The sequence below is a fragment of the Scylla paramamosain genome, chromosome 21 (assembly GCF_035594125.1).
Source record: "Scylla paramamosain isolate STU-SP2022 chromosome 21, ASM3559412v1, whole genome shotgun sequence".
Lineage (NCBI taxonomy): Eukaryota > Metazoa > Arthropoda > Malacostraca > Decapoda > Portunidae > Scylla > Scylla paramamosain.
In genome coordinates, this window is record NC_087171.1 from 5913267 (window position 1) to 5934443 (window position 21177).

The 21177-nt window shown below is 36.2% G+C and overlaps 1 protein-coding gene across 5 annotated transcripts in view; it reads right to left on the reverse strand.

Moving 5' to 3' along the window:
* The window catches only part of LOC135110913 (phosphoinositide 3-kinase regulatory subunit 4-like), a 67498-nt gene that overhangs the window by 1668 nt on the left and 44653 nt on the right, over positions 1 to 21177 (reverse strand). For 4 of the 5 annotated variants that reach the window (XM_064023576.1, XM_064023574.1, XM_064023572.1 and 1 more), the window contains exons 24-30: positions 20819 to 20929; positions 18930 to 19015; positions 17965 to 18069; positions 16490 to 16615; positions 13172 to 13329; positions 6105 to 6274; positions 1 to 3455 (exon numbers count right to left, since the gene is read on the reverse strand). The exon at positions 1 to 3455 is cut by the window's left edge and continues 1668 nt beyond it. In XM_064023576.1, the coding sequence (XP_063879646.1) occupies positions 3245 to 3455; positions 6105 to 6274; positions 13172 to 13329; positions 16490 to 16615; positions 17965 to 18069; positions 18930 to 19015; positions 20819 to 20929 (967 nt within the window). In that variant the 3' untranslated portion in view covers positions 1 to 3244. The remainder of the gene's footprint in view (positions 3456 to 6104; positions 6275 to 13171; positions 13330 to 16489; positions 16616 to 17964; positions 18070 to 18929; positions 19016 to 20818; positions 20930 to 21177) is intronic. The other variant, XM_064023573.1, reaches the window with a different exon arrangement.

Sequence of the window (21177 nt, forward strand, 5' to 3'; positions counted from 1 at the left end):
TTGCATCTGATCCAGGATTTCTTGGATGAGCATTTAATTCCTCAAGTTGGCAGGCTCCCTACTCTCTGTAAATGGCTCTGTGTGATATCTGGTTGTTCCCTGAACAGAAAATAAAAGTGAAAAGATTTCAATTTAAGACTCATGATAATATCATGCAGAAAGTGCAACTGTTAGTCATTCCAGAACAGAACTCCCATTGAAGGATTAATCTCTAAAGGGCCAGAGCCAGCTATAGCTGCTTTCCCAGGTGAGGAACAAAGGCATTTATAACCATTTTGCAATTCTGATGCAAATTTAAATACTTTTTGTAGTTCAATCATTTTTAATACTTCCTGTGAACTAGTTAGGCCAATCTCTCAGTCTCTGCCCCTCTCTCACTGTGGCCACAAGCAGTGAGAGTGATTCTGATGAGTCTGATTCCTTGCCTGCTCCCTGCCGCCCCCACATCTCAATAACATGTGTATTACCGGCTTACACTCAACCACTTGCTACATGTCTTAGCGAGAGTGCAATAGGCCAGGAACTCAACAAAACTGTTTAGCATGCAGAAGAGAACTCAGGCCATCTGTTTTCATTAGGCAATAGCTATTTCATGTCAGGCTAAACAGATGCATGGCCAGCAAGTGACTTGCTCCCTCTGAAAGTTTCTCCTCTTCAACTCACCATCTCTCCATAACCACAGCACATAGAGACTTCTGGATGATTTCATTAGAAAGAGGAAGAATTCATGGTGAGTGCAAAGTCTATTTCATTCACTCTTCCAGTGCAGGCCAGGTTTAAGGTGTGTGTAAATACAGGATATTTTTGACATTTAGCACTGGACGGGCAGTCCTAGGAGGATAAAAATAACTACCACCACCAGTCCTTCAGCACTTAACAACCTGTGTATAGAGACACAAGTGGCACACTGCATGGCATTACAGTTAGAGCACAAAAAGTAAGCCATTTCTTATTAGATACTTTCAGAACAGACACTATTCATGCACAGTGAGACAAGATATATAGCCTTCTGGAAATTACATATATTTTAGTATATATTTTTCTTATTATTACTTTTTCAATGCATAAATAAATCTTTATTTCCAAATATCTAATGGTATGAAAAAGGCATAAATTAAATAACTAATTTAACAGCCTCCTTCTCCAGATGACACATTCATATCATTATTCTTTTACCTAAACAATGAAAAAAGCCATGACAAAATTTTGAGTTTAATGATAAATACCATGCAAAAAAATTGCAATCATATCCTCATTTTCCTGTTTGGTTCCTATGTCACCAGCCTACAAGTTGCACTACACAATGATAGTTAACCATGAAACCTGCCATCCTCCATCTTGCCCACACCTGACTATCACTCCTAGAAAAGAAAGGAGGAGGTACATGAGTAATAAGCACATCGGCTTCTCTCTCTCTCTCTCTCTCTCTCTCTCTCTCTCTCTCTCTCTCTCTCTCTCTCTCTCTCTCTCTCTCTCTCTCTCTCTCTCTCTCTCCTTGTATTTACCAGGTTGTAGTATACAGGAGCTCTACACACATGTGGTCCTGTTCCTATTAGCACGCATGTGCATGTGCATATATGCATGGCATATATGCACATGTGTGTGTATGTGTGTGTGTGTGTGTGTGTGTGTGTGTGTGTGTGTGTGTGTGTGTGTGTGTGTTAAAAACCATAACATGCAAAAAAAATAAAAATACTTAAGATATAAAACAGAAATGTACCACTGCAATAATTATGATGAAACCACATTACTACTTTATAAAAACAAAAAAATGAAACAAGGTAAATAATTACGATGAAAAAAATCAGATGGCATAGTGATAAAAATCATTCTTCAACTAGTGAATATACAAACTTATATTAATATTGGAATAAAATTTGCAGTACCTTGTGAATATGCAACACTTTAACAAATAACAAATAAAAAAGATAAACAAATAAAATAAAAGAGGCTTACATAAAGTATATAACAATTAATCTTTCACACATTCTAAACAGGAAAAGGATTTGTAAAGTTAACCAAAGACTAAACCCTGACTTTAAAAGGAGCTAAAAGAGCAAATGAAATCTCATGATTTTTGTGCTAATTTGTTTCTAATTCCTGGAAACCAGAATCCTTCAGGTTATAAAAACTGAAAGGTGTTAAGTTATTAGTGTGGGCTACACATATACTACATACATACTCATGCAAAGAACAATAACTACTATAACTAGCAAGAATCAGATATCCAAGGTGTTTTAAAGAAATTACAACTTCAAGTTGATCCAGATTTGAACAACTTACAAAGACATTTAGGAGATGGAGCAAGGGTATGGAATGCAGAGGTTTAAAAATAAATAAAACAAAATAAAAAGAAAAAGCAAGTATCAAGAAATAATGCAGAACAGTGTGCTAATAGAATGCAGGAAGAATAATTCTATATGTACTGTGTGTGGTGACAAGTTGCACATAGAAGCCAGACATAAAAGATAAGTGATGCTTGCAGAACAAAGTGGAAGCATTCATGTCCTGTCATGATGTCCTGTAAAGAATTCATCTATTCTATGAAATTTAAAACAGAACACAAAATTGTGTGTATTTAAAGAATTAAAGGTAAAAAAAAAAAAAAAAATTAACCATATGCTAATATATCTTTCAGAAGACAACTGCAAATTCTTGTATATTAACCCTTGAATATTCTGATGCTGGGTCATCAAGAAGCCATGGCCAATGACCCAAACACTCATGACTCACACCACAACACACCACACCACTCATTCCTTTTATCTGAGTTGTTAACATGAATGAACAAAGTTTTTCTCTGATATCAAAAGATTTTCTAATTTTTTTTATTTTACTTAATTCTGCCCTTAGGGATGCTGTACTGTATATACACACACATGCTCTCTCACACACACAATTAATCAATAGTAATATCACAAAGAAATGACTGCTTTTTATTATTTAAGTACTCAGAATGAAATTAAATAAATCCTCCTTACTTAATATAAATTTTACAAATTCTGCTGCACTAGTTAAATTCATTTAGTTCCACTGCTAAGTGCAGCTTGCTTTTTAATCCAAAAAAATTATCTGTATTAGCATAAACATATACATATATACTGGCCCATCAAACTCACACCTTAAGAAAATATAAGGTACTAAAAACATTTAGTAATAAAGTTTATTAAATATTCCACTTTCTGATGTGTAGATAATATTTTTAGAGTTCATATTGTAATGCACAAATATTGCATACCTCTGCTTACTTCCACATTTTTATGGTTCCATCTCGAGCTGAGGTGATAACAAGTCGCTGGGGATCATTCATTACAATGACATCTGATATGATGTCCTTGTGTCCAGGAGGAGGCTGGTCTGGTCCTCTTCTGGGCATGTCATCCCCTGCACTAGGGTTGGTCCGTGGCTTAGAGGTACTTTCCACAATAACTTCAGTCCCATCTACAACTCGTGAACTGTTTCAAAGAAATTTTGTCCTTGAAATCACATCATATGAACATAATGCCAATTTTGTAAAATGGATAAACAGTGGCAAGTACTGGAAGAAAAGAGACAACAAGCAAGGCCTTCACCATACTGTGAGGGCTGAAGCTGAAGCTGAAACAGGAAAAGATGGCAACCTTTTTGCTATAGCCACTCCAACCCAGAGGAAAGGAGAACAAGGTGTCAGAAATATTGATTGACTGATGGATAAATTCATTGATGACAAAATACATGAAAATTAAGAAGTTATAAAAGTTTCAGTAACTTCATATAACTGCAGGAGTCCCTCTGTAATGTAATGTGAAGTTGTCATTCAGTTCAAAGCACATCACTGAATAAATGCAGCTCAGCCTCTCCTATAAGATAATAGATCTCTTGTACAGAAAAAAATTTAGAGGTAAAAGCAAACTATACAACAATCATAATAAATACTGATATCAAGTGGGATCATATAAAACAAACAACATTAAACATGTTATTCCTCTCACTTAACCAAAGTCTGTGATAAAATAGAACATTTTCTCTATTACCAGTAACTGAAGCTCTTGCCTATAAATGAAAAACTGATTCATTCCCCATTTTCTTCTACCATGCACATTTTCCCTCACTGTTATCTCAATACCCTGACTTTCATCTTTATTATTTCTTCATTCAAGATGTTAATATAATCTTCTTCCATCTTCCTTCATTCCCATATATGTTAGTATTGCTTTTATTTCAGTGATTATACTAATTTCTGAAAACATTTCATCCATCTTGTTATGACATCCTCATTTGCTCTCAACTTCTCATTATCTTGTACTACATCTCCACTGCTCTATCTAGTTCCATCTATTTTCTCTCCCAGTCACACATCATACTCCTCACATCTGGTCCCATACACCTCCCTCCTTACTCCATCCATAAAGTTAATCAGCCATACCATACATCAGTGTTGTACATACTACATTAACTTTTGATGGAAAGCATTTCCTTCTTCACTGTAGACTTTTATATTATATGAATCTTCTCAATAAAACTTTTTTCTTTCAGCAATAGCACATCACTTCTGCAAATGCACAAGGCATGCCACAGAGTATTTATTCAATTCTTTCCATGTTATCTTCAAATTCAAGAATGCTGTATATTTTACATTTTCCCATGTAATTCTACCTGGAATAGACCTACTGTATTAACACAACCTGTTCTCCTGATGTTATTATATTTCTCCTTACAACACTTCTTTTCATGGGTTTTAATTAATGCCCCTCAAAGTGATTAGCACTCAGACATGGTGATTTCGATATAGTAAGTTTGAGTCCTGCCATGTCAGACCATTTTCAAGCTATTGCTGAGAGGACTAAGAATATCCACATGCTTCCTATCATGGCTGTCTTCAATGGTGGTTGACATCTGGAAGTTTGTGGGGCTCAGCATGAACCTCTACAAAGGCAATGCTAATAACATCCTGCTTATGCCACTAGTGGTGAGGGCCAACGATCAAAGCCTCCAAAAATAGAAGTATCTCTAAACAGGAAAATTACTGAAGGATTTTTTTCTTTCATGTGGGAGGGGCAGCAGTCAAGGGCAACAAAATTATAATAAAAAAAAAGTCCCACTGGGGTGCCAGTCCCCAAACAGAGTCAAAAAGTCATAAAAAAAAATTAAAGGATAAATGTCTTGAAACCTCCCTCTTGAAAGAGTTCAAGTCATAGGAAGGAGGAAATACAGAAGCAGAAAGGGAGTTCCAGAGTTTACCAGAGAAAGGGATGAATGAGTGAGAATACTGGTTAACTCTTGCATTAGAGAGATGGACAGAATAGGGGTGAGAAAAAGAAGAGCCTTGTGCAGCGAGGCTACGGGAGGAGGGAAGGCATACATTTAGCAAGACCAGAAGAACAATTAGCATGAAAATAGCAGAAGATAACAAGAGATGCAACAGGCTGAAGACAGTCAGTTAGAGGAGAGGAGTCAATTCCACCCTGTCTAAAAGAGCAGCAGTATGAGTGGAATTCTCCCATACATGTGAAGCATACTCCATACATGGATGGATAAGGCCCCTGTACAGAGTTAGCAGCTGGGAGGGTGAGAAAAACTGGTGGAGAAGACTCAGAATGCCTAACTTCACAGAAGCTGTTTTACCTAGAGATGAGTAAGTAAAGGACAGATTGAGGATGTTCAGTATAGAAGTAGAAGAGGACAGCTGAGTGTCAATGAAGAAGAGGGGATAGTTACCTGGAAAGTTGTGTTGAGTTGATAGATTGCCTAAAGGTACTTAAAAAACATTCTAACACACTTTCTACTGCCATAATCTTCCTCTTTCACCCCTCTCACATCCTCCCAATATTTCTTTTGATACCTGGTAAAGTAACTACAATGGTGAACAATAAAGGATCCTTTGGGGTAAAATAGTAGATATCAAAAAAAGTTATTAATAAATCAGTACCAGTAAAAGGAAATTCAAATGGCAAGGTAGAATCATCTGAGAAACCTGAGGCATGAAATATAAGAGCTTTCCAGCAGGATTTTACTATTCAGTCAACTAAAACTGGAATCCTTTTTAGTTATATATAAAGTAAATTATCATACAGCAGAGTTTCTTTTAACTTGAAGGTACTTCAAACTCAGAATAATTAAGATACCTGTAAGAGCAGGTTCCTGGGCTGTCATTGGCTCCATGGCATACTATGTAGGAAGACTTAGGGTCGCACAAGTCCCAATAACGCAGTATAGAATCTGTACCACCAGCCAGGACATAAGCTCCTCTGTCTCCTTGGCCGACATACATCCCCAACACACTGTTGTTAAAGGGCTGAAGAGAGGCATCATGTCAGTATCTCATTGATGATGGTGATGTGAAATGACATTGCAATAATACACCAAAATTCATATAAAACTTATATGACTCAATACATCAGTAATAATGTTAAATAATCATTGCATTATGTATTTAAAGTAAAATGTGGCAATTCATTAAAATTTTTCAGACAGATGCGATGCAAGCATTTCAGCTATATTTTTCAAATTAATTTTCCTTGTGCAAGTAAAGTGAATAGATGAATTAAGTGTATTATGGTTTAGCAGCAACATTTAATTGCTACTCTGCTTTGTTTTTGGCAACTAAATATCACATGAGTGAAAATTAAAATAAGGTGGCAACACTCACAAGCCCACTAACTTCAAGTGCTATTTGTTTGTAGTGATTGGCCTCTCACACACACACAACACACACACACACACACACACACACATAAATATAATGAAAGTATAACTAAACTGATTGAAAAATAAAAGTTCATTGACAACTTGGTATATGATTAAAGGTATAATGTTCAATATGGTAGCACCTCAAATGTAATGAATTCAGCAACAGGGTCACTCCTGTTAATGTCAATTATTTCCTCTCCATATTTCTGTGTCCTTCATTTCTAGGATCATCTTTCAGAAAATAATCAAATTACCCTATCATATCATGTGTCTTTAATGTTATTTTTCCCTTAAACATAACAATATCCATGCATGTGTAACACATACTCTCATAAACGGTATCTAAAAAAAAGGTCCTCACTTTTCATCCAAACCTGCTATAACATCAACACTTCTTTTTCCAATGAAATAACTTTCTTCTGATATTTGTTTAACTATTACCTAACATTACCTCATGCTTTTCCATTTGTTCTGGTACTTTATCTCAATTCAGTAGTGCCATCTTCCTTTAATCACATACAGCCTTCACCTTCTTCATTTTATAATTTGCTTCAGGTATCTGCTGCCATCCTCTTATTCCATGGAATTCATCTTTCAGTTTTGGATAACTTTCCTTTACATGTGACTCACATTATCATCAGATGGTTTGCAATTCCATTCACATTATTTTCTTTTTTCTTTTTTAGCAAATTCAATGTCTTAACATGAAACATCATGTCAGCAAAGTTATTTTTTTTAATGGAGAATGTCCCCAATAGATATACTGGTTTCTCTTGCCATATTTTTGTCTCATAAACAACCTCTGCTGACTGAATTCTTTGTGCACATCTGCCACAACTTCAATTTTCAAGTTTTACCAAAACATCCACTGTAGGCTCTATAGTCCAAAATTATTCCCAGTCCTCAAAGTTGCAATTATGTTGTAATGTGTAGGAAACATGTAGGTTTAATAAGACTCATTAATATGCCGAAATTGTTCAAGTTATATACAACGTGTATATACAGTAAATGCAACTGTGTGTGTGTGAAAAATTACAACTACGTTGATACTAACAACAGCACTCTTACTCCAGCTACTTCAGCAAACAACAATATTATAGAACAGTGGCAGAACAAGTATTTTATATATATATATATATATATATATATATATATATATATATATATATATATATATATATATATATATATATATATATATATATATATATATATATATATATATATATATATATATAACATGAGATGTATGAAGACAGAAAAAGTAAAGTAATTTGCCAGATATTGACATATCCCTAACCATTCTCCTAGCCCCCTCACTGACCAATATATACATAATCTATAGCAGACTCCTCTCCTCTCTCTGCCCAGGTTACCCTACCATTGCTTACTGTTACATTCAGTATTATCTAAAGCAAATTTTAACAGTGAGGTACCATTTCTTGCCCTATCACTCCAATCCCTCCTCAGGATCCCCCCTAAGCAAAGGTGCCTCTGACATTTTGCCTCTGCTAGTTGGGGGGACCTGAGGAGGTATTTTGCTGATTTTCCTTGGAATGACTACTGCTTCCGTGTCAGAGACCCGTCTTTGTGTGCTGAGCGCATAACAGAGGTGATAGTGTCTGGCATGGAGATGTACATTCCTCACTCTTTTTCTCATCCTAAACCTTCTAAACCTTGGTTTAACACAGCTTGTTCTTGTGCTATACATGATAGAGAGGTGGCCCACAAAGGATACTTAAGCCTTCCATCACCAAAATCTCATGCACTTTATATTTCTGCCCGGAACCATGCCAAGTCTGTTCTCCAACTTGCCAAAAACTCCTTCATTAACAGAAAATGTCAAAACCTTTCAAGATCTAACTCCCCTTGTGATTTCTGGTATCTAGCTAAAAATATCTCCAATAACTTTGCTTCTTTTTCTTTCCCTCCTCTATTTCAACCAGATGGCACCACTGCTATCACATCTATTTCTAAAGCTGAACTCTTCGCTCAAACCTTTGCTAAAAATTCTACATTGGACAATTCTGGGCTTGTTCCTCCCTCTCCTCCACCCTCTGACTACTTCATGCCACGTATTAAAAATCTTCGCAATGATGTTTTCCATGCCTTCGCTGGCCTAAACCCTCGGAAAGCTTATGGACCTGATGGGGTCCCTCCTATTGTTCTCCGAAACTGTGCCTCCGTGCTTGCACCTTGCCTAGTCAAACTCTTTCAGCTCTGTCTGTCAACATCTACCTTTCCTTCTTGCTGGAAGTTTGCCTACATTCAACCTGTTCCTAAAAAGGGTGACCATTCTAATCCCTCAAACTACTGTCCTATTGCTTTAATTTCCTGCCTATCTAAAGTTTTTGAATCTATCCTCAACAGGAAGATTCTTAAACATCTATCACTTCACAACCTTCTATCTGATCGCCAGTATGGGTTCCGTCAAGGCCGCTCTACTGGTGATCTTCTGGCTTTCTCTTCCTGAGTCTTGGTCATCCTCTTTTAGAGATTTTGGTGAAACTTTTGCTGTTGCCTTGGACATATCAAAAGCTTCTGATAGAGTCTGGCACAAAGCTTTGATTTCCAAACTACCCTCCTACGGTTTCTATCCTTCTCTCTGTAACTTCATCTCAAGTTTCCTTTCTGACCGTTCTATTGCTGCTGTGGTAGATGGTCACTGTTCTTCTCCTAAATCTATTAACAGTGGTGTTCCTCAGGGTTCTGTCCTGTCAACCACTCTCTTCTTATTATTCATTAATGATCTTCTAAACCAAACTTCTTGTCCTATCCACTCCTATGCTGATGATACCACCCTGCACTTTTCCACGTCTTTTCATAGACGTCCAACCCTTCAGGAGATAAACATATCACGCAGGAAAGCCACAGAACGCTTGACTTCTGATCTTTCTAAAATTTCTGATTGGGGCAGAGCAAACTTGGTATTGTTCAATGCCTCAAAAACTCATTTCCTCCATTTATCAACTCGACACAACCTTCCAGACAACTATCCCCTCTTCTTCAATGACACTCAACTGTCCCCCTCTTCTACACTGAACATCCTCAGTCTGTCCTTTACTTATAATCTGAACTGGAAACTTCACATCTCACCTCTAGCTAAAACAGCTTCTATGAAGTTAGGCGTTCTGAGACGTCTCTGCCAGTTTTTCTCACCCCCCCAGCTACTAACTCTGTACAAAGGCCTTATCCGTCCATGTATGGAGTATGCTTCACATGTCTGGGGGTGGGTTCCACTAATACTGCTCTTCTAGACAGGGTGGAATCGAAAGCTTTTCGTCTCATGAACTCCTCTCCTTTAACTGTCTTCAGCCTCTCTCTCACTGCCGTAATGTTGCATATCTAGCTGTATTCTACCACTATTTTCATGCTAACTCCTCTTCTGATCTTGCTAACTGCATGCCTCCCCTCCTTCCGCAGCCTCGCTGCACAAGACTTTCTTCTTTCTCTCACCCCTATTCTGTCCACCTCTCTAATGCAAGAGTTAACCAGTATTCTCAATCATTCATCCCTTTCTCTGGTAAACTCTGGAACTCCCTGCCTGCTTCTGTATTTCCACCTTCCTATGACTTGAATTCCTTCAAGAGGGAGGTTTCAAGACACTTATTCATCAATTTTTGACCACTGCTTTGACCCTTTTATGGGACTGGCATTTCAGTGGGCATATTTTTTTATTGGATTTTTGTTGCCCTTGGCCAGTGTCCTTCCTACATAAAAAAAAAAAATCTATTTATCTGCTCACCTAGGATACCTATATGGCCATTCATATCTTCCATGACAATCACTCATTCTTGCTTATTTTTTGCTATTGCCCTCCCTATCAAAAGTCACAACTTGGAAAGATATAGAATTGGCTATGTAGCTGTACTTCAAAGAAAAAAATGCAAGACTCCATGGGCTAATACACACACACACACACACACACACACACACACACACACACACACACACACACACACACACACACACACACACACACACACAAAGAAATAGATAATGAGAAACTGCTGCTAAGACAAGTAGGAAACCCCAGTTACACACGAGGACACAGCAAAAAACTAAGAAAAGGAAGATGCTTGAATAACATAAAGAAATGTAGTTTCCCAGAGAGAAATATACAAGTTTGGAACAAACTAAGTGAGGATGTAGTATCAGCAATGAGTGTGCACAACTTTAAGGAAAAACTAGATAAGTATAGATATAGAAACGGGACCACATGAGCGTAACTCAGGCCCTGTAAATTACAACTAGGTAAATACAGATACACACACACACACACACACACACACACACACACACACACACACACACACACACACACACCATTTTGGTGAGTTGTGCACATTTATCACTCTCAAACCCATATTTCTGTCATAGCATTAAGAGCATAATTATACTCATGTCCTACCTAAACATATTCAAAATCCCACTTAGCCAGATCTAGTACCAACTACTCATGCACATGCATGGGATCCACTGTTCATTATAGCCATGACACAAAATTAGGAGCTTGTAGCTTATTGAGCATTAGTAATATTATAACCATCATACCAAACAATACCATATATTGATGATCATATAAGAACTACAGTATAAGAAAGACAATCATCATGATTTTTTTTTTTTTATGTAGGAGGGACACTGGCCAAGGGCAACAAAAATCCAATAAAAAAAGTGCCCACTGAAATGCCAGTCCCATAAAAGGGTAAAAAATAAAAGCAGTAGTCAAAAACTGATGAATAAGTGTCTTGAAAACTCCCTCTTGAAGGAATTCAAGTCATAGGAAGGTGGAAATACAGAAGCAGGCAGGAAGTTCCAGAATTTACCAGAGAAAGGGATGAATGACTGGTCAAGACAGCTAGAAATGCAACATTGCAGCAGTGAGAGAGAGGCTGAAGAGAGTCAGTTAAAGGAGAGGAGTTGATGAGACAAAAAGCTTTTCATTCCACCCTGTCTAGAAGAGCAGTATGAGTGGAACCCCCCCAGACATGTGAAGCATACTCCATACATGGACAGATAAGGCCCTTGTACAGAGTTAGCAGCTGGGGGGATGAGAAAAACTGGCGGAGACATCTCAGAACGCCTAACTTCATAGAAGCTGCTTTAGCTAGAGATGAGATGTGAAGTTTCCAGTTCAGATTATAAGTAAAGGACAGACCGAGGATGTTCAGTGTAGAAGAGGGGGACAATTGAGTGTCACTGAAGAAGAGGGGATAGTTGTCTGGAAGGTCGTGTCGAGTTGATAGATGGAGGAATTGAGTTTTTGATTACACTTTCAATCCTGCCGCAGCTGTTGTGTTCATACACATAGTAGTCTTAATCTCACACATCATTACTCGCTGTCAAAATACAAACATTTGGACTATAGTTTCAAACACAGATTATAATTAAACAACAACCATGCTATGAGTACATTAAATTTATATTAAATAGGTCTTAGTTAAACATCTGTTATCTTATCCCACTTTTTACATCGCCATGTTATTATAGACCAATTCGTGAATGTGATTTTTTAACAATATTATTTTTACCACTATGTTACCAATTTGTCTAGTTATTCAAAGAGAGGGCATTGCCCTAAAATGAGGGCACCCAAGGGGGGGGGGGCACAGCCCTGAAATGGATGGGCATGTGCCACCCGCTCATGCCCCCCAGCAGTTCTGCCACTGCTATGGAATGGAATGAAGACACACATGAATGTCCCAATCTCCATTCTAGACAGAGATTAATAGCTCAATTTTCTACTGGTGAGGAATTTTTCCCTTCAGGTATATCTTCTTGTAGTCTTTCTTGTAGTGATAAGAACATAAGAACATAAGAAATAAGGGAAGCTGCAAGAAGCGACCAGGCTTACATGTGGCAGTCCTTATATGAAATATACCCACCTATTTCCACCTATCATCCCCATCCATAAACCCATCTAATCTTCTCTTAAAGCTCCCTAATGTCTTATAAAAATCAATCAGAATAACAAAACTTGTCTGTATTTCTTTGGAAAGAGACATGAAAATAGCTATAAAATACCACTGGAAAGCAAATTCAGCAGTGTTTAATGAAAAATCTAATTAAGTTAAACAAATGTTTTACAAATAATCACTATTACAATCTACATATATTCTTAATTTTTATTACACATCCTTCCTTCTTCTCAAGCACATTTCAGTTTCTCATCCAGTACATGCCACATCAGTTTAGCTTGCAATATCAGGTTCTTTTTTTACTGTAATGTTTTCATCTTATCTTCCAAGTCTTGAAGAGCATGAAATTGTTACTTTTGATGCTGAAAGAAGATTGGCCACACAAAATACTTCTTTTTTGCAAATTATGAATCTAAACCAGGCTGATACCCCACCAAGATATGTCACTACATGCACATCCTCACTTACAATCATTCCTTTACATTTCATTTTCTAGACCTTTAAGAGATAAGGTACCTGGAAAGCAGAAATTTCTTTCATGATCACTGCCCAGGTAAACAGAAGAGAAAAGGATATCATACCTGAGTCATGCAGAGAGGAGGCTTAGGACTAGCCCACAAAGTCATGTGCCTGGATTGGGTCTCCATATCCCACATAGAGATTTCATTGTTGCCATTGATTGCAGACACTACCCAGGAGCCTTCTTTTGGATGCATATTAACCCGACGCACAGCAGCACCTGAAAATTTAATTCCTCAAAAATATTGTAGATACTTATTGATTAAATAAAGTTCATTCTTATGAGGAAACATGAAAAATACATGGAATCATACCAAAAAGATGAGACAAGAAACACAGTTATAGCCAACACACTTGTTAAAATATAGTTAGTAATGCAACAGTTAAACTTTCACATGTCTGATATATATAAAAGGATCAGAAGTGAAATTACTTTTGAAATTATTTTACAATACATCAAATTTATTGCAATCAAGCAGAGATGATTTTTATTTTTGTGAGGAGTGCATTGCAAAAAATAACTTAAGCAATCCTAATTTTTGTTTTAATATAAATATTTCATAAGAAAAAAAAAATTGAGAATACTTAAATATTATGCATTAGATCTGTAAACTACAAATAAATTTGATGAATAGCATGTGGCTTTAAACAGTAACAGTACATGTACATGTCAAAAGTAAATTTGCTGCACAAAAAGATTTATCTAAATGATATGGAAAAAAACTACAGCAACTATATTGTAATAAATTTGCATATGACAAAAGTTAACAAATACAATGGTATGTCCTCCTCACAGAAAACAGCACATTTTCACATTGTTTTCTGTGAGGTGCACATTTGAGAACTAGAAATTAGAGTAATTCTAGTTTGAGGATGTGGAAAACAAGAACTCATCTGTTTCCTATCCCCCAAAAAATTTGTGGGAAAAACAACTCTGCTTATTGTCCATCATTCACAAATCTTACTTTTGTGATTCTGTTGTTATGGGATCATATTGAAAATGTTATTGCCTAGCATTTCAAAGAAACACTGGTGAACAGCAAATGAGAGAGAGAGAGAGAGAGAGAGAGAGAGAGAGAGAGAGAGAGAGAGAGAGAGAGAGAGAGAGAGAGAGAGAGAGAGAGAGAGAGAGAGAGAGAGAGAGAGAGAGAGAGAGAGAGAGAGAGAGAGAGAGAGAGAGCTGGGGGTGAGAGGTGTACCATAAGTCATAGTATTTCTTTCCTGATGTGTGTTATGCAAAACAGCATTGTCTGATCAAAGAGGAAAGGCACATAACCGGCTTATTGACACTTAATCCAAGGGGTGATTAAAGTGAGTGATACACTTTCAAATGCCTTAGTTCACCAGTACTGCATCATGTGAAAAATGATAATATATATATATATATATATATATACACTCAACCCCCAGCTATCGCGAGAAATTGGTCCCTTAACATCGCCGTGATAGCTAAAAACGCGATAGCCATTGTTAAGAATACATAGGAAAAAAAAAAAATTGTTCGTGGCCCGCCAGAGTAGCAACACAATTCAACATATTGGCACCTTTTTTTTTCCCTCATCTCACGTCAATTACATGACAAAGTTGCTCTGGGTACTGCCTGGCTTCTCCCGAAATCTTTATCTTTTTAATTTTGCGTCGAGCCGTGAATCGGTCAAACCAACCTTTCGATGCGAAAAATACTGGTGGTTGCTGAATGCCCCACTTTGTAGCCACTCCTTTATAAATTTCCTTTGCTGTATCCATGGCCTCCTTCGTGTCTACAGGCAAATTTCTCTTTGCCATGCGGTCAAAGTACTTGCTGAGGAGCTGCTCAATCTTGAGGAGGACATGATTTGAGCTTCGCACAGCATTATGTCCAGCACTATCACTAGTGAGGTTCATATGTGCCTTAATGTGGTCCTTCTTAAGGTGAATACCTCTCACTGTAGACTCGTTGATGCCGAACTTAGCCCCCACTGAACTTTTACTTTGTCCACTCTCGATCAATTTCACTATCTCATATTTCACAGCATATGTAAGGTTCTTCCTCTTCTTGATTTCTTTCCCAGGCGCCGCTGTTGCCTTTCGCTGGGTCGGGTTGGGTGGTAGTGATCTCCCTGGGTGGCCAGGAGGGGGAGTAGAGGCCATTGTCCCGAGATACACACGCGTGACCTTGAGATTCACCACGGCACGTGCCACTCAGTCAACTGTGGCGGGAGGGACTAGAGGGATGGGGGAGCGGGAGAGTGGCTGGATAAGGAAGCGGGAGTGTGCAAGCCAATCACGGCCTAATATGTCAGTCAAATTCAGCCAATTAGCAAGCGAATCTGGCCAAGAAATATGACGTAGCTGTCACGTGAACATCCTGGACATATAACGACTCATGGGCCGCGATAGCTCCACTAGGATTCGCGTTAGCCCATTTAATGTGTTTTTTATTGTTCCCGTGATAGCTTTAAACCGCGTTAGCAAAACCCGCTATAGCTGGGGGATAAGTGTATATATATATACATATATATATATATATATATATATATATATATATATATATATATATATATATATATATATATATATATATATATATATATATATATATATATATATATATATATATATATATATATATATATATATACATATATATATATATATATATATATATATATATATATATATATATATATATATATATATATATATATATATATATATACATATATATATATATATATATATATATATATATATATATATATATATATATATATATATATATATATATATATATATAAGAAATAATTTATTCTTGATGATTATATAAGGTCGTTATCAGCCAATTCACTCATTTTCTCAGGCCATGCTTAAGATGATTCTTTGCGAATTTCACATTTCCATAGGTTTCTTTCTGGTAATCCTTGCATATGTTGGAGGATGTGTACATAGAATCCTACTATAAGCTTCCATCCATAGCTTATTCAGACTAGGAAAATAAAAATATGAAGCCAGTGCATGACATGTTGTCAGATGGAGGGCTAAGCAAAAATTTGATCCATTACATAATTTGCAGCAGGAATCTGGTGTTTTGATATGTTCCTGCAAGAATGTGACATATATGTTATAGAGTTGCATATTTTAAAAATATGTTGTATAACAGTTGAGTGTTCAGGCAGCACAATATTGCAGAAATGGAATGATGGACATAAAAAAAGTCTCTCATCACAACAAACATATGAGAGGGCAAGGTCCAAATATTTCTGATTACACTGAGGGTTATGAAAAAGTTTGCAGCCAAGCTGTTAAATCAACAGAACTCAAAACTGCTTAGTAATGTAGCCATTATTCATTCAAAAGTAAAGTGAATTATGAAATAAGCTCTCATGATAATTTGAGCTTACCTCTTGGATGGGTGATTGTGGAGATTGGAAGCATGAATCTAAGGTCCCAACACACATGATGTCCACTGCTGGTTCCAGCCACCAACCAACTCTGAGTTCCTTCCAAGGCATAAGAAGTAATGACACCTGGAAGATGACAAGTACTTCTTAGTTAGAGAAACAATAGTTTTACAAGCAACCAAAAATCTGGTTTTGGAATCATGTTAGACAAGGAACTACAGCAAATCCAGTCTATATAAAACTGGCTAGTTGTATGATCTTTGAATTTTTATGGTACATGCATTATCATGCATACCTGCCTCTTTTTACACTAATATAATTATTTGTCTCAATTTGCTATAATCTAAATTTCTTACCATACCCAAAGTGCTAATAATGATGCACTTTGCAAGTGGAAAACCAAATACAAAATATTTTACTCTAGTCTATCTTTAGTGTATTTATATTTACATTTGTTGACTATAATTTCATTCTTTATTCAATTTATATCCTGAGTATGGTACACTAGTTCGGTACCTGTGGCTTACCTGAATTTTGTCCACAGCTTCACTATAATGTTTTGAGGTTCAATACTATCTACTTGGAGTAAAAATGCACTTTTCTAAGTACTTATATTCTAGGAAAGCACATGCAATGAACATTGTGCCATAAAAAAATTTTTGGACCTAGTAAACCAATAATAATGAACTGAGTTGTCAACCAATATTAATTCATAATAAAGAAAAAAATACATGAAATCCATATTTTACATTAATTTCTGGGTAAGATGAAGAAAATGCTCTTGTTTTGTGTTGGAGTCCCTATCAGTGTCCATGTCTTTATTCAATTATCAATTTGGTACAATCACTTAAATTTCATCTTAGCTCAGGCATTAGCATGTCTGACTACAATGCAAGATGTTCCAGGTTCAAATCCTTGTTATGGACAGAAATTCTCTGAGACAATGGTCATTCCTAAGTCACCCAGCCATTAAGGTAGCGAAGAAAGGAACAGGCCACCCTGTGGTGCTGCCAGCCCTATGCCAATGCTCATGATTGAGTACAGCACACCTTTATGCTTTACACTTTACTTACATACAGAAAAAAAATTTTCTTATGGAATTCATATCAATATTAAAGGCTGATCACATTATGCAAATGGAATATCTTCCATTCCTATAAACCTGGTACTTACCTGACAAAACGTGGTGAGTACATAGATGCTATATTTTTCTATCTTACACAAAACTGCCACATGCATATGATATTACACCATTTCTCTATTAGTAAATGAAAATTACTGCTTCACTTTTTTTCTTTCTGGCAGTACAAAAATACTTTCAAGGCTGACCACATTATTTATTTTTGTGTTCTTCACTTGGAATACTTTTCTTTAGGAACACTGTGTCAGTGATTATATAAAAAAATTATTACTTGACTAAATATACTAAGTAAGTATCTCTAACAGTATTAAATAAAACACAAAATAAGACTAACCTTTCCTGGGGCCATTCTCCAGCTTCCAGGCAACTTCAGGGGCTCGCAAATCCCAGCCAACAATTGTGCCATATACAGTTGCATATGTTAATACTGACTGAGATCCTGAAAACAAATTTCAATCACATTCTTCAATCACACATTTCAATCACATTTTTCATTATATATCTAGAGATGTGCTTTCTCTAATGAATGAATGTACTGCATCAGTTATCTGCATCACTGGAGTGACTTACAAATTATAAATACCTCATTAAGAACACAAAGAAGCAGTATAAACTTTATCAGAACTGGTGCTGGTGCCTTGACTGGAGCAAGTTAATATATCATCAGTACTTTAGTACTCTATAAGAACCATGAGTCACCCAGAGAGTAGGTAAATACACTGATATACATAGCTCTTAGCATTCCATATTGGTATTATTCATTAAAAAGGTTACTGAAATTATTTATAACTTCTTATGCAAGACTGCTTGTATTTGTTAATGATAAAAGCATTGCCTGAGAGGCAAACTATACTTGATAAACTCCAAATCCCATGATCTTCATCTTGGATGACTCGTGTTTTTTCTTTTTCTTCCTTTTTTTCCCAGACAATATTAGAGGAAAAATGGACCTTCTATGACATCAAATATAGTAATGTTTTTCTTGAAGCCTCCCACTTTACAGTCCACTGGATTACTAGAATGCCAGTGTAAATGGAAACAGTTCTGATTTGAGCCTATAACTAGTCTGACTCTCTGGACAGGACTAGGAATACTAAGATTACTGATGTATACTCAACCACAAAGCACTAAAGGTCACAGACAATCCACGGTATAAATTTCTGCTATTAGCTAGATTTACTATTGTCCTCATCTTTATTCCTTTTCCTGTAACTTTACTGCAACTTCCTATAACTGATATACCATGCTTTGAAGCTAACTTTTGAGGATAAATGATGATAATAAACATCTCCCACACACCTGTATCAAAGAAGTGCATATCCACAACATATCCATCTTTCTCTGCATCTAGCTGGCAACTATTTGCCAAAGTCATTTTGTCCAGTCTGCAAAGAACAGGAAATACATTTCATGAAATCTATTTAAGTAAGTAAGCATGTAACTGATAATGGACAAGTTGCTTATTGACTCTTTTTTAGAAGAGGTTTACCAATAAACAACTAAATCCTTATGAACCACCCTGAGTTATAATTTAAAATTAAAAATGCAAGAAGTATATTAAAACAAGGTTTAATGTTGCCCAAATGTCATGTGACCGCAAAAAGTGCCATGATTGGTTGTGAAATCACCAGTCATACATCTGCAGGCAATGATACAAGAATACAGTTGGAGAGGGCCCAGCACACTATATTTACACAAAAGAATATAAAGTTATGCAAAATATAAAGTTACCTGCAGTGCATTAAAAAATCAACACACCAATAAATCCATACCCAAGGAAAGACAACAGAAATACCACTGGTGTTACATGTCAAAGTGCAAAAACAGAGACAGGTCAATGCCCACACTATCAAGCTGCAGCCTAGGGCACAGACATTGTAAAGCAAATTAGGTTGGAAGTTGGGGATTTGTCTCAATGTGAAATAGTCCAGTTCTCTAGTACCAAAATTAATTATAAAACTATATAACTTGAAAGTTAGAAAGCATATACTGTTTGTTTCCTTGAGTGGTAGCAAACAAACCACAGTAAAGAACTGATTTAGGCCCCACTTCAATAAGGACAAAATTCCTGAGAGTCTTGGGTAATTCAATGGACATACAGGCAGTCACTTATTTAGGAACATTTGATTTCTCAACATTAAATATATATGCACAAAGCTATCCAAGTTCATAAATAGCATGCAGGCTTTTTGGAATGTATACTGTGCACCACTTTTTTTGTCCTTTTAGTCATTTAAACAAGTCAGGTGTTAAGCACAAGAGCAGTGATGACAACCCATCCTCTCATATCGTTGCTACACCATTGTCTCCAGTTTCTGATATTCCAACATTACCCACCATCTCTTCCATTTCCACTCAGTAATTTGTTTCACCTCACCACAGAAACCCAGTCCATGTACACCAACTGTGTCCCCTTTACAAGTTATTATTAAAAACTTAATTTCATGTACTTGAAGCTTGTTTAAAGCACATTAAAAGACAGAAAAATATCATTTTTATTGGTACATTTAAATCTAGAGCTATTTGTAACCAAAACAGACATTGCAATACATACTACATACTGTAGTACAAATGACGGATTTATGAACAAATTAATTTATGAACAGTTTTTTTGGAAAAGACCCTACTTGTAAGTTGGGGAGTATCTATATTGACATTAACCTATGCTGACACTAACCTAACCTAATCAAATAACCTACCAAGTTCCACATAAGAAGGTAGTAATACATTTTCATGGACAAGGCAACAAGTCATGTTGAAGAAGTGTGTGTTACTTTCTAGTAATGCTTTACTTTCACTTTTTTCAATAGTACAAATTCAATTGAGCCTCATTAAGTTACTTTCATTGCTGCTCTCAGAATTACCAAATATTACCTCCTTCAATCAAAAAATTAACAGAGCAAAGATTACACCTTAACCCAAACCAAAAAAGATATCAAAGAACCACTAAGAATTACTGGTGTTGAAAAACATCAAACATAGACCAAATGCTGTGAGAAAGTAAATGACAGCATGTATCTAACTGGTGTACTGGTTTGAATTATGTATTAGTCAATTAATATTTATACCTTACAAAGCCATTTATCTTAGCTCTGAGTTCAGTAAGATGACATATATTATCATCAAAATTATGAGGAAGCTGGTGTGTAAGTATGATCTCTAAACTAAATGTAAGAAAACTAACTTACCTTACAACATGTATAGATCCATTAGTTGAAGCAGAAGCAATACTCTGTGTTGTGATGCAAGGAGTGATGGCTAATATGGATCCTCCTTGACGACTGTATGTAAATTTGGATCTAAAATGTAACAAAGAGAATGATGACCTAAATAGTATGAATGTGAGTCTTTTGTAATATAAAGAATACCACAAAAAACTGAAGTAAAAAAATATTAAATTATTAACATACAGCTGTTCCCAATACATTGTTCTTGATCTTATTTTGACTTTGTTTTCTTCATTTAGCAAAGGATCTCACTCCTACTGTACTAAAAGCCCATCTATGTACAGTGGTGGTTCACCAGTTCTTAATCTTTTCTCTGACTC